Source organism: Anomaloglossus baeobatrachus, chromosome 5 (assembly GCF_048569485.1).
Source record: "Anomaloglossus baeobatrachus isolate aAnoBae1 chromosome 5, aAnoBae1.hap1, whole genome shotgun sequence".
In the NCBI taxonomy this organism is placed as follows: domain Eukaryota; kingdom Metazoa; phylum Chordata; class Amphibia; order Anura; family Aromobatidae; genus Anomaloglossus; species Anomaloglossus baeobatrachus.
In genome coordinates, this window is record NC_134357.1 from 416,875,726 (window position 1) to 416,890,456 (window position 14,731).

At 46.1% G+C, this 14,731-nt stretch overlaps 1 protein-coding gene across 5 annotated transcripts in view; it reads right to left on the reverse strand.

Annotated features, from left to right (window-relative positions):
* The window catches only part of TANC2 (tetratricopeptide repeat, ankyrin repeat and coiled-coil containing 2), a 615,727-nt gene that overhangs the window by 25,077 nt on the left and 575,919 nt on the right, over nucleotides 1-14,731 (reverse strand). For all 5 annotated transcript variants that reach the window (XM_075350282.1, XM_075350280.1, XM_075350278.1 and 2 more), the window contains 2 exons: nucleotides 10,447-10,613; nucleotides 9,664-10,271 (listed from right to left, as the gene is read on the reverse strand). In XM_075350282.1, coding sequence (XP_075206397.1) covers nucleotides 9,664-10,271; nucleotides 10,447-10,613 — 775 coding nt within the window. The remainder of the gene's footprint in view (nucleotides 1-9,663; nucleotides 10,272-10,446; nucleotides 10,614-14,731) is intronic.

Consider the following 14,731-nt stretch of genomic DNA (forward strand, 5'->3'; position numbering starts at 1 on the left):
TTCAATAAAATGGAGCTGAAGTTGGTGGTTTGTGCATGTGCTGACTCCGGCGCCATTTTATTGAAGTATTCAACTACAACATGAACATAGCACAACATGCGCACCAGCCAAACGGTTTGATCCCTGCTTGGAATAGTAGAACAAAGAATGAATGGCCGGCTTGGGACAGAATGAATGAATGAATGAATGAATGAATGAATATATAGATATATATTATATATAAGCAGATAATAGAGAGCAGCAGTGCACACCCTTGTGGTCGGTGAAGTGACGTTAGCGACCCCGGCCGACCTGCGCACTACTGTATCTGCTTCAGCAGCTTCTCCACCTCTTGCTGCATGGGCATTCTGCTCTGAGACACCACTGCTGACCTCTTTAAACACACGGCACCATGCAGCCTCCACGGAAACCCTGCGATCCCCACTGCAGAATCCAAACCCCTGAATGCCGCAACCCCGGCCCGCACAGCATATGACCTGCACCACTTCACGGCGATCAGCAGCCTCCGTACAGGCATCTTCAGGTCACGTGATGTCCGCATGCTGCTGACCTCCCTCACCATGATGCATGTGGTGTGGGCGGGTGGTTCCTTGCCTCTCCCTCCCTCACCATGACGCTATCGTGGTTAGGCGGAGGTGATGGTTAGCGCATACAAAGTGCTATGTTGACGTGAAAAATAGAACTACGCACGAGCTGGCTCGTCTTTGGCTAGATGAAAGCGTTAAAGGGAACCTATCACCATGTTTTCGGCCTATAAGCTGCGGCCACCACCACCAGGCTCTTATATTCAGCATTCTAACATGCTGTGTATAAGAGTCCAGGCCGGGTGTATAACATAAAAAACACTTTATAATACTTACCTAACGGTCGTGCGATGGGCCTTATGGGCGTCTCTGTTGTCCGGTGCTGGCGCCGCCTCTTTTGTCCATCTTTGTGTTCCTTCTTCTCTAGCCGTGGTGCATTACGGGTTCGACGTCATACACACTCGCTGGCATTCAGGTCCTGAGCAGACGCACTTTGATTTGCCATGAGCAGGGCAGATCAAAGTATTGAAGTGCGCCTGCGTAGGACCGGAGAGTGTGTATGACGCAGCCGCGTCATGCACCGCGGCTTCAGAAAGAGGACGAAGATGGGCGAAAGAGGCGGCGCCGACTCCGGACAACGGAGACGCCCATAAGGTCCACCGCAGTGACTGTTAGGTAAGTGTTTTTTATGTTATACCCCTGGCCTGGGCTCTTATATACAGCATGTTAGAATGCTGTATATAAGAGCCCAGTGATGGTGGCCGCAGCTTATAGGCCAAAAAAAGTGGTGACAGGTTCCCTTTAAGCATTATATAGTAGAAATAGATAGAAAATTATTGGTTACGCTTGATAAGGGTCTAATCGTCCATAGCAGTCAATCAGAGCTCAGCTTTCACTTTACCTCAGCAGCGTCAATGCTGAAAGCTGCACTCTGGTTGCTATAGGCAACAAGAACGATGATACTGGGGCCCCAGTTACTTCTGCAGTGGCTACCCTTTTGTTTAATGAAAAAAAAAATAGGCAATTTTGTCAATCGCGAACGGTTCGATCCCGGCTTTGGCCAATCAGATGGTTCAATCTCAGCTTCAGACAAAAGGACGCGTTATATTATAGATATAATGTACACTGAGGATGTCGTCGTGGCCCCAGTCACTGTAGACTATCAGGTACATACAAGTATAATACTAGCAGATCTGTGTGGCCCCTGCTGCAGATACAACAGGATGTGTGCACTAACCAGGGGCATTGCCTCATGTCATGACATCTGCTATAATGTACAGTATATCATAAAAGTGAGTACACCCCTCACATTATTGTAAATATTTTATTATATCTTTTCATGGGGCAACACTAAAGATATGACACTTTGATACAATATAAAGTAGACAGTGTACAGCATGTATAACAGTGTAAATTTGTGTTATCTCTAAATAACTCAACACACAGCCATTAATGTCTAAACTGCTGGCAACAAAAGTGAGTACACCCCTAAGTGAATATGGTCAAATTGTGCCCAATTAGACAACTTCCCTCCCCGATATCATGTGACTCAGAGTTACAAGATCGTGAGTGCTGCAGAGGATAAAGGGTAGGGGTACAGCCTGTCAGTGCTCAGATCGGGCGGCACGGTGGCTCAGTGGTTAGCACTGCAGTCTTGCAGCGCTGAGGTACTGGGTTCAAATCCCACCAAGGACACCATCTAAAAGGAGTTTGTATGTTCTCCCAGTGTTTGCGTGGGTTTTCTCCGGGTACTCCGGTTTCCTCCCACACTCCAAAAACATACGGATAGGGAACCTAGATTGTGAGCCCCAATGGGGACAGTGTTGCCATTGTATGTAAAGCGCTGTGGAATTAACAGTGCTATATAAATGAATAATATTATTACTATTATTATACTCAGCACACTGCATCAAAATGGTCTGCATGACTGTCGTCACAGAAGGAAGCCTTATTCTAAAGATGATGTACAAGAAAGCCTGCAAACAATTTGCTGAAGACAAGCAGACTAAGGACAAGAAATACTAGAACCATGTCCTGTGGTCTGATAGGGCCAAGATAAACTTATTTTGTGCCAACTGTGAGTGGCAGCAGCCAGATGAGAAGTACAAAGACAAGTGTGTCCTGCCTACAGTTAAGAATGGTGGTGGGAGTGTCATGGTTTGGGGCTGCATGGGTGCTGCCGGCTGTGAGGAGCTACAGTTCATTGCGGGAACCATGAATGCCAACATGTACTGTGACATACTAAAGTAGAGCATGATCCCCTCCCTTCATAATTCTAGCATGATAACGACCACAAACACACCCTCAAGATGACCACTGCCTTGCAAAAGAAACTTAGGGTAAAGGTACTGGACTGGCCAAACATGTCTCCAGACCTAAACCCTATTGAACATCTGTGGTGCATCCTCAAAAGGAAGGTGGAGGAGCGCAAGGTCTCTAACATCCACCAGCTCAGTGATCTCATCATGGAGGATGGTCCAAAGTCTCCTGTGAAGCTATAGTGAACTCCTTGCCCAAGAGAGGTCAGACAGTGCTTGAAAATAATGGTGGCCACACAAAATATTGACACTTTGGTCACAAGTTGGCCATTTTCCCTTAGGGGTGTACTTACTTTTGATGCCAGTGGTTTAGACATTAATAGCCGTGTGTTGAGTTATTTAGAGGGCACCAAATTTACACTGTTATACAAGTCTGTACACCGACTACGTTACATTGTATCAAAGTGCCATATCTTCAGTGTTGTCCCATGAAAACACTGTTTATAATAAAATTTACAAAAATATGAGGGGGTGTAGTCACTTTTGTGATACACTATATATCGCTTGCTAGAAATTAAATGTTTTTTTTCCCCAAGTCATTCGTATTGGTGAAAACCGCTGCATAAATGCTGAAAGAATTGACATGCTGCAGATATGACACTGCTTCAAATCTGTAAAGGAAAAATTAAGCAGCGTCAGATTTCTGACATCTCAGTCACTTTGCTGGGATAGTAAAAGGCTGTGCTTTTCGCAGCAAAAAAAGAGTTTGAAAAAGGCGATGTGTGCACATACCTTCAAATGCACAAGATGTTTTTTAAGCAGATTCCACCTGAAAAATCACCGCTAAACTGCTACAAAAACAAGCATAATGCATAGAAATGTAAAAAACACATTGCTGTGCCCATGTTCTGTTTAGTTTTCTTTTAACTGCTTAAGGGTCCGGAAACCATGAAGCAGTTAAAAGACGTAGCATGTTCATTTTCCAGGCGGGTTCCGCTCAGAGGTTGAATGCTAGCTATAGCTTAAATTCTAGAAAAGAAATGGTGGAGCCGGCGCAAAGCCACCAGTAAACACGGCTGAAGTGACTTTGTCTAGAAGCAGCTCAGAGGGTCCGCCGGGAACTTAAAGACATTGTGTGCACATACCATGAAAGTGGCTATAAACAATTAATTTCAGGCAATTTTGAAGGGACCTGCCCATCAATAGCTAGAATTCAGAGGAGCTTTCAGAGGAGATCAGCCCCTGCCAGCTTACCACTCCCTCCCCATTCACAATAAAGCCATGTGCGCAGGGGCTGGAGGAATAGTATGTGACCAATAGCCTTTTTAGGTGGATACGGTGTAAGGCCTTGTGCGCACTAGGCGTTTTTGCCGCGTTTTTAGCGGCGTTTTTTACCGCGTTTTTGTGCTGAAAACGCAGTGACATTGCTTCCCCAGCAATGTCAATGGGTTTTCAGAAGTGCTGTCCTCACACAGCTTTTTTTTTTAGCTGCGTTTTTGTGGTGACCACAAAAACGCAGCATGTCAATTATTTCTGCGTTTTCCACTGCGTTTTTCACTCATTGAATTCAATGAGATTTTAAAAACGCAATGAATAACGCATATAGCCGCGTTTCTATGACTAAAAACGCAGCTATAAACGCAAGGGGTGGGCACTACAGTGACGTGTACAGGAAGAGGATTCCTTCTATTGGTAAACACAGAAGCAGGAATCCTCCCGGTACCGTCACCGCTGCCTCCACCTCCCGTCCTGTGCATGTCAGCTCCGTGCGGCGCCATGTACAGGCAGGAGGTGGAGGCAGCGGCGAAAAACAAAGTGAACAGTAGAAAAAAAAAAATGTCATATACTCACCTGTCCGCAGGGTCCCAGTGCCATGCCCGCTCCCATCTCCTCCCGGTCCCGCCGCTCTGGCTGTGTTCAGTCTCCCCGGGGCAGGACCTTGCTTGCAGGACCTGGCGGTGGATCACCTGATGCAGTCACCTGACGCATCAGCTGATCGCAGTGTCGCCGGCTTTTTCGCGCCCGGCCGGCTATCAGCTGATCCTGCCGTCAGGGGACTTCATCAGCTGATTACCGGCAGCTCCGGCAGCGATCGTATAGGATCAGACTCCTGTCCAATCGATCGCTCCAGGAGCTGCCGGTAATCAGCACAGCACATAAGTGAGTATGTATTATTTTTTTTTTTTTTGCACTGATGCATCAGCTGATTGTATAACCGGCTTTTATACAATCAGCTGATGTGTGATGTGATTCAGGCACTTGAAGCTGACACATCATCTGATCGCTTTGCCTTCCAGCAAACCGATCAGATGATATTGGATCCTGATTGGACGGCGCGGGACCCTGACCCAGGATTACTGCGGAGGGGGGTTTATTTCAATAAAGATGGAGTCACTAATTGTGTTGTGTTTTATTTCTAATAAAAATATTTTTCTCTGTGTTGTGTTTTTTTTTTATCATTACTAGAAATTCATGGTGGCCATGTCTAATATTGGCGTGACACCATGAATTTCGGGCTTAGGGCTAGCTGATAATATACAGCTAGCCCTAACTCCATTATTACCTAGCTAGCCACCCGGCATCAGGGCAGCTGGAAGAGTTGGATACAGCGCCAGAAGATGGCGCTTCTATGAAAGCGCCATTTTCTGGGGTGGCTGCGGACTGCAATTCGCAGTGGGGGTGCCCAGAAAGCATGGGCACCCTTCACTGTGGATTCCAATCCCCAGCTGCCTAGTTGTACCCGGCTGGACTCAAAAATTAGGCGAAGCCCACGTCATTTTTTTTTTTAATTATTTCATGAAATAATTAAAAAAAAAGGGCTTCTCTATATTTTTGGTTCCCAGCCGGGTACAAATAGGCAGCTGGGGGTTGGGGGCAGCCCGTACCTGCCTGCTGTACCCGGCTAGCATACAAAAATATGGCGAAGCCCACGTCATTTTTTTTTTCTTTTTGGGCAAAAAACTGCATACAGTCCTGGATGGAGGATGCTGAGCCTTGTAGTTCTGCAGCTGCTGTCTGCTCTCCTGCATACACTAGTGAATGGAGGATGCTGAGACTTGTAGTTCTGCAGCTGCTGTCTGCTCTCCTGCATACACTAGTGAATGGAGGATGCTGAGACTTGTAGTTCTGCAGCTGCTGTCTGCTCTCCTGCATACACTAGTGAATGGAGGATGCTGAGACTTGTAGTTCTGCAGCTGCTGTCTGCTCTCCTGCATACACTAGTGAATGGAGGATGCTGAGACTTGTAGTTCTGCAGCTGCTGTCTGCTCTCCTGCATACACTAGTGAATGGAGGATGCTGAGACTTGTAGTTCTGCAGCTGCTGTCTGCTCTCCTGCATACACTAGTGAATGGAGGATGCTGAGACTTGTAGTTCTGCAGCTGCTGTCTGCTCTCCTGCATACACTAGTGAATGGAGGATGCTGAGACTTGTAGTTCTGCAGCTGCTGTCTGCTCTCCTGCATACACTAGTGAATGGAGGATGCTGAGACTTGTAGTTCTGCAGCTGCTGTCTGCTCTCCTGCATACACTAGTTCTGCAGCTGTCTGCTCTCCTGCATACAATGAACATTTTGAAGAAGGAAATGACATCAGACCTTTTTTTTTTTTTTTTTTCATCACAATCTTTAATGGCATTGTGCACTGATTAAAAACGCAGTGAGCAAAAACGCAGCAAAAAACGCACCAAATCGCGGCAAAAACGCATGCGTTTTTGCCGCTTTTTTTAGCCGCGGGTGCGTTTTTTAGACAAAAACGCACATAAAAACGCAGCGTGAAAAAAACGCCTAGTGCGCACATACCCTAAGGGTGCCTATGCACATTACAAAGGTGGGGATAGAAATGAGCAATTTCAACCTTCTGAGTGTATATTGCTAATACCTGCCTAACTGTCCCTGTATACACTAACATAGATCAAGAGATCTTTAGAAAAAGTATTTCTAAAGATCTTTTACTGTGTGCTAATGAGTGAGGGCACTAGTCCCCTCTGGGCGTTAGTTCCCCTGGCTAGTTGGCTCCATTAGCAGGTTAGTACGCCCAGTGGGTGTGCTAACATGCTAATGAATGTGCAGCATCACAGGATGATCTCACTCACCTCTCCGCTGCCATCGCTGCCCGACACTGGATTGCGGCTCAGTGCGCATAACCCCATAACAATAGTGCGCATGTGTGCATCATGCGCACTATGAAGCCGGGACTTCAAACTGAAGTAGTGCACATGACCCAAACTCCGGGGTCATGCACACTGAGCCGAAATCCAGTGTCGGGCAGCGATTGCAGCGTAGACGTGAGTGAGATCATCCTCTGACCCTGCACATTCATTAGCATGTCAGCACACCCACAGGGGTGTACTAACATGCTAATGAGGGGCGACTAGCCAAGGGAAGCAACGCCCAAGGGACTAGTCCCCTCGCTCATTAGCATGCGATATAAGATCTTTAGAAATACTTTTTCTAAAGATCTCTTTATCTATGCTAGTGTATACAGGGACGGTTAGGCAGGGATTAGCAATATACACCCAGAACTGCTCATGGTACTGAATGCATATTGGACCTGACAGGTTCCCTTTAACAAAAGATTGTTGGCAGGACCGATGAAACAAATGATCGTTTTTCTTGACTGATGAATGTTCATGATTGTTCAAAACACAGGTTGGGGGTGTTGGAAAATCTTGCCCGATGATCTGCATAGAAAAGATGTTGGAAGCAGATCATTAGCCAATGCAATCCTAAGGGTACATGCCGATGATCAGGACTTGCTGCGTCCTGGACGCGGCTAGTCCTGACCTGCGGGGCCGTGAGTCTCCTCTGCAGGAGACCGCAGTTGCTCGTGCCCTTGATCAGGGTTTGGGGACCTGCAGTCTCTCTTCGGTTCTCCCTGTGGAGAACGCTTGCAACTCCGCAACAAAGAATTGCCATGCGGTGGTGCTCAAAAAGCCACACGGCAGGTCAGTTTACGCTGTGGGCAGTACACGCACAGTGGGCACGGGATTTCTAAAAATCCCATCCACTCTGCTTGTACTGTACATGGCAGCGTTTTGGATGCAGCTGAAGCATGGCAAGTCCAAAACGCTGTGAACACTGATCGTGGGCATGCAGCCTTAGTGTGCATGGGGCCATCGCCCACTGAAAGAATGTTCATCTGATGAACCATTGTCATCTTATGAGTAAAGATAGCTAAAGTTTAAAGTAGCAAACAGATTAGGAAGCCTGGTACCCAGTGTGATCCAGGGATGTTGTATGGCTGCAGTACTCTTGTGTTTTATGGTGCGTGAACCAAGTGATCCTAATGCCTTCCCTGACACCATCTAAACCAAGTCAAAGTTTCACCAGCAGCATGACCTGTAACTTTTGCATCTTAGAGAATCACTAAATACTGCACAGGCCTACCGACTAAAAGTCTTTGGTACAGGAATGGATGTAGGGCTTCTCAAGTGGTGGAAAAATTATTTTGAATCCCCTTCCATGGTTGGAAGATCGGTAATGACGGATCTAAAGGATGCTTTACACGCTGCGACATCGCTAGCGATAGCTAGCGATTTTGTGAGCAATAGCACCCGCCCCCGTCGTTCGTGCGACATTTGGTGATCGCTGCCGTAGCGAACATTATCGCTACGGCAGCGTCACACGCACATACCTTTTCAGCGATGTCGCTGTGACCGCCGAACAATCCCTCTTTCAAGTGGGAGGTGCGTTCGGCGTCATAGCGACGTCACTGCGGCGTCACTAAGCGGCCGCCCAATAGCAGAGGAGGGGCGGAGATGAGTGGCCGGAACATGCCGCCCACCTCCTTCCTTCCTCATTGCCGGTGGACGCAGGTAAGGAGATGTTCGTCGTTCCTGCGGTGTCACACATAGCAATGTGTAATGTCGCAGGAACGACAAACAACCAGCGGCATGCACCACCAACGATATTATGAAAAGGAGCGACGTGTCAACGATCAATGATTTTTGACGCTTTTGCGATCGTTGATCGTTGGTGTCACACGCTGCGATGACGCTAACGGCGCCGGATGTGCGTCACTAACGACGTGACCCCGACGATATATAGTTAGCGATGTTGCAGCGTGTAAAGCACCCTTAAGTCTAGTATACACATGCTACATCTCTAGTTAGTGATTTAGTAATACGTAAAACATTTATTAAGCAATTGAAAGGGGTGGTCCAAACAAAACAAAGAATCTGGCACTCAAATTTTGCACGAGTGAGTCAATTTTAAAGTGGCAAAAATTGTGTACAACAACGTGACGTTTCGGTTTCAAAGAAACCTTCCTCAAACGTTCACTGTCAGGAAATTCAGGCAAGGACTAGAGTACTGCAGGTCAGTGAAAGTGACCCAGGGCTGAATGCAGTGAGGTCCGGATGCCACTCGGTGCAGGAGGAGACAGTGCTGTGGTAAAGCGATCTGATCGCTAGTAGTGCAGTGTTAGTTTGAGGGAGGTTTCCTTGAAACGGAAAAATCACGTTGTTGTACACCATTTTTGACACATTAAAATTAACTCATTCATGCAAAATTTGAGTGCCGGATTCCTTGTTTTGTTAGTACTACAGAGTTGGATCCTATGCGGGCACCTCACCATATCAGGAGTGCGGTGTTTTGTATTTAAAGGGGTGATCCGGTCAGAAGATGTCATATTCCCAGGCTAGAATAGGTGCAGTTCTGCTGTACTCTGCAGCAGCTGTTACACATTGAACAGACCTACATTTTGCAACTCTGTTCAATGTTTATATCCAACCACTGCCAAAGCTATTAGCCGCTGATTAGTGAGGTTACTGGGTAAGGGTACCACCTATCTCATAGTGATCACCTATGTTGATAGGTCATAATATCTTTTTTACTGGAAAACGGCCCTTAAATGTTTGTCAAAAATCTTATGTCACCATTACCTGGGATCACATAGAAACTTGGTTTTCTCTCCATCTTCTCTCCATATTAACCACTCTCTGAAAGACGGATGGACGAACATTCGGGTCAGGTCTCTCCTCTTAATCAAGAACATAGAAAGGTTCTCCATGCGCTGCTGGAAGTCCTCCCACTCCAGACCTCCATCCACACTACCCGCATTAATGGCCTGGAAGATGTGCTCATCTGTCAATGGGTGGAGAGAGGCCACAGCAACATTGAGAAGAGGAAGGGCCCTCTCAAAGGAGGATTGTGTAGGGAACCTCATGTTACACTGCAGGAGATACACCTCGGACAGCGATACTGGAACCACTTTGTAGCTGGAGCTCTTGAGTACCAAGTAGCCTTTCTCTATGAGGTCAAATGTAAGCTTCAGGTATAGGTAGGAACCTTGGCTCAATGTCTTAAGGTGGGAACTAAGTTTTCCAAATGTGGTGTTGTCCATTTTTCCATTGAGTGAGATATTGTTCTGGATTTCGGAGCTGCTGTGTATACGCTGCAGGATGTAAGCCTGAAGATCCTGATCAATAGCCTCATTTTCCTCCAGTCGATCCAAAAAAATTCGGTGGAAGGGAAGAAGTTTGGTGATTTCCTGTGAATGGACCATGAAAGATAATAAAAATAAATAGGAAAATCAGACATGGACAAATTGTTAGGAATTATTATAAAGAATTTTGTGTCATTTATGATTGCAACCAGAAGCCAAAATCTAGAATATTTAGGGAACTATGAAGAACACGAGAGAGAAAGGTAAACATGTGACCCACCTGTAGGGTGGTCCTCACAGTAACAATCAGCTTCAACCAGCGAGGGAATTTTCCAATCATCTTGCTTAGAAAGGACACAATGGTATCTCCGTAGTCTGGCTTGTGGAACTCTGCTTCATTCAGCCCATCAATCAGGATAATGTAATCTTCATCTGGAATCTTTCTCTCTAAATGAAAGTCAAAGCAAAAACAAAATGTCATTAAATGAACACTAATTGCCAAATCTGTATTTGTGTAAGTACGTCTGGCACGGGAACATCCAGATGCTGAGCACTTTGATTAATCCCTCTGCACAGTTTACAGGTCATATCAGGGGCTGTGACTGCCTGGTCTCTGTGCTCCGTAGTCCAATATAACAGTATTAGTGAGTGGTGCCCATGTTAACGAAATCAGCCTTGTGGATGGACACCAGATGACATAGGAGACCGTCAAGAATCTATAGTGTAAGCAAGAAAACAAATACCAAAAGCCTCCCGCATACACATTAGATGGCTGATAGCTGAACGATGGTTTGGCCGTCAATTCTCTTTTTCTCTCAAACATTGGAATATGCTTGCTCTACTGAGAGCTCCTGTGTTCTCCACCAAATAGCCACTGCCAGTCAAATCTGCCAGCGGCTTATGTCTTACAGAACAAAAGGGTCAGGCGTTGGAAATCAGACATGCTGGACTGTTATCTTCCCCCATATCATCTGTTGGGGACCCACATACACATTAGTAAGAGAAGGAAACTCCGATACTCACAGAATCATTGATTGAGAAAATTCTTTAATACCTTCTGAACGTTTCAGCTCTGCCTGAGCTTTCAACTAGTGATGTGTTGGTTGCGAACGATTCAACACAAAGAGACAACTCCCTGCTGGGATCGACGGGAGCCAGCAGACCAGTGAGAGCCGTCAAATTCTTTTAATGGCTCTCACTGGGCGTAAAATTCCAGTGATCGGCGCACAAAACCCCGCCCACCCGAAAAAACCCTTCCCATTCTACATTTTAATTGGTCCATTGCAGGTGGGTGGGGTTGTGTCAGTGGTGGGTGGGGTTTTGATCGTGCTAACAGTCTTTAATATGTGTTTACCTAGGGTGACACATATTTCATAGGGATCCATTTAGGATCCGAAAGAGCTGCTTCTTTTTGGTGAAGGAGCCATGGTGAGCTAGATCACTAAAAAGATCCGGACTGCCCACCACTACTGTCAATTGCAGTATAATTCATCAATACAAAGTATCAACCATAGTAATATCCCAGGAACTGACGTCAAAGAGTAATCAATGTCCATTATACAGCTTCTGACTACAGGGTTATTAAACATCTAGTCATATAATGTAAAGAGAGAGATGGAGCTCACCAGTCCATAGGATTGCCAGCTATAGAATTCATTAGGGTGGGAGCAAGAATTCCAGCACTGATGGTGTGCAGCAGAAAATAGAAGGTAGAAGGAAAATTAGCACAACCATCCAATTACAAAGTCTTCTTTTATACATGCATATAAAAAAAAATTCAAATATGTTGATAAAACAACAGAAATGGATCCATGCCTGCAGTCAAAAGTCTGACGCGTTTCAGACGGTTGCCATTAGTTGTAGCAACTGCCCAAAACGCATCAAGAATTTTGACTGCAGGCATGGATCCAATTCTGTTGTTTTATCAACGTACTTGAAAAAAATGTTAATATGCAAGAATAAAGGAAGACTTTTTAGACTTGGACAGTTGTGCTAATTTTTCTTCTACCTTCTATCTAGGCATATACAATCAAATATTTTAGTTTTAGCAAAGTAGCAGAGCTTAGAAAGCTCCCCTTGCCTATCCCAGGCTTTCAGTACACATTTCTATACAGAGAAGCCGCTAATCACAGAGGGGGGGCGGAGTGTGACTTGAGCTCACGCGCTCCGACTAAAGGTCCAGTCACACTAAGCAACTTACCAGCGATCCCAACAACGATAGGGATCGCTGGTAAGTTGCTAGGAGGTTGCTGGTGAGATGTCACACTGCGACGCTCCAGCGATCCCACCAGCAACCTGACCTGGCAGGGATCTCTGGAGCGTCGCTACACGAGTTGCTGGTGAGCTCACCAGCAACCAGTGACCAGCCCCCAGCGCCGCATGGAAGATGCTGCGCTTGGTAACTAAGGTAAATATCGGGTAACCAACCCGATATTTACCTTGGTTACCAGCGCACGGAGCTACACGTGCAGAGAGCAGGGAGCAGCGCACACTGAGCGCTGGCTCCCTGCTCTCCTAGTTACAGCACACATCGGGTTAATTACCTGATGTGTGCTGCAGCTACATGTGCACAGAGCAGGGAGCAGCGCACACTGCTTAGCGCTGGCTCCCTGCTCTCCTAGTTACAGCACACATCGGGTTAATTACCCGATGTGTGCTGCAGCTACATGTGCACAGAGCAGGGAGCAGCGCACACTGCTTAGCGCTGGCTCCCTGCTCTCCTAGTTACAGCACACATCGGGTTAATTACCCGATGTGTGCTGCAGCTACATGTGCACAGAGCAGGGAGCAGCGCACACTGCTTAGCGCTGGCTCCCTGCTCTCCTAGTTACAGCACACATCGGGTTAATTACCCGATGTGTCCTGCAGCTACATGTGCACAGAGCAGGAGCCGGCACTGACAGTGAGAGCGGCGGAGGCTGGTAACAAAGGTAAATATCGGGTAACCAAGGACAGGGCTTCTTGGTTACCCGACGTTTACTGTGGTTACCAGCCTCCGCAGAAGCCGGCTCCTGCTGCCTGCACATTTAGTTGTTGCTGTCTCGCTGTCACACACAGCGATGTGTGCTTCACAGCGGGACAGCAACAACTAAAAAATGGCCCAGGACATTCAGCAACAACCAACGACCTCACAGCAGGGGCCAGGTTGTTGCTGGATGTCACACACAGCAACATCGCTAGCAACGTCACAAAAGTTGTTCATTAGCAGCGATGTTGCTAGCGATGTTGCTTAGTGTGACGGGGCCTTAAGGCCTTGTTCTCACTTGCATTTAACACGGACTCATCTAATATGATAAAGCATTGCACTCGCACCAGTGTTAAATAATGGGGCAGTGAGAAAAAAAAAACAACACAGAATGCTGTGTTTGGCAGCGAGTCTCACATCACACGCACCCATACAAATCTATGGGTGCATGTGAAACATCAGATAGCACTCAGATGATATCCAAGAGCAGTACGATCTATGCACAGACAGGCAATAGAGAAGATGGAGAGATTAATCTCTCCATCTGCTTCGCATCTGTGAACCGATCGGATCACAGTCGCATAACACTCAGCTCATGCTCGCAGTAGAGCCTGAGCAGAGGGTCATCCGTATATCACATCTAATACCATACCCAAGAGGGGTGAGGCCTAATGATAAAGATACTGAAGCTTAAAATAACATTGCAAGTCAGCAAAAACACACTTTGTGATAAGAGATGCATGGCTGAAATCTCTGTGTTAACCCTTACAGCACGTTGTCTTCATATTACATAGCAAAAACCTGCTGACAGATTCCCTTTAATTGGGATTCAGATCAATAAATCACAAATTTTGTAGCAGTCATTTTACAATCACAAGTAGCAAAACCCAAGCACTCAATAAGGAAAGAGGCCACAGTGAGATATTTGGATGCAAGTGTTTTTTATTTACAACCGACAAACTGCAAAATGTGAACCCTGACATATAGCAACAACCAACGTTTCGGCTTTTAGCACGCTGCTGCTACCATTGCCACCGCTGTTCCAGCACCACATGGTCTTCCATAAACAGGCGTCTTCTCTTCCTTTCCCTTGCTACTGTTTGTGCTCACCTCATCACCACCATCCTTATACCCGATACTGTCAAATGTGATGCCCTCCATCTACTCTCTACCTTGATGGCTGTCCCTGTGACCCGTATGTTCTAGCATCTCTGTAATAAGCAACTACCTTGAAAAAGGTCTAAAAGCCTAAATGTTGGTTGTTGCTATATATCAGGGTTCACATTTTGCAGTTTGTCGGTTGTAAATAAAAAACACTTGCATCCAAATATCTCTCTCCTTTCCTTATTGAGTGCTCGGGTTTTGCTACTTGTGATACTTTTATTACCCTATAGCACCTATATCTACAGCAGTTGCAGCCAGACTTTTCCTTTGTTATTTTACAATGTAGCAACATGTATAATTCACAAAGAGTTCATATATAACATATTTCTCATCCCGATAATTAGTTTCAAAATCAACCTGTCTGTGAGGTTTAGAAGGGGAAGAAAGGGAGTTCATCTTATTTTGTGCAACTCGTATTCTCTATTCAAACCTCTAG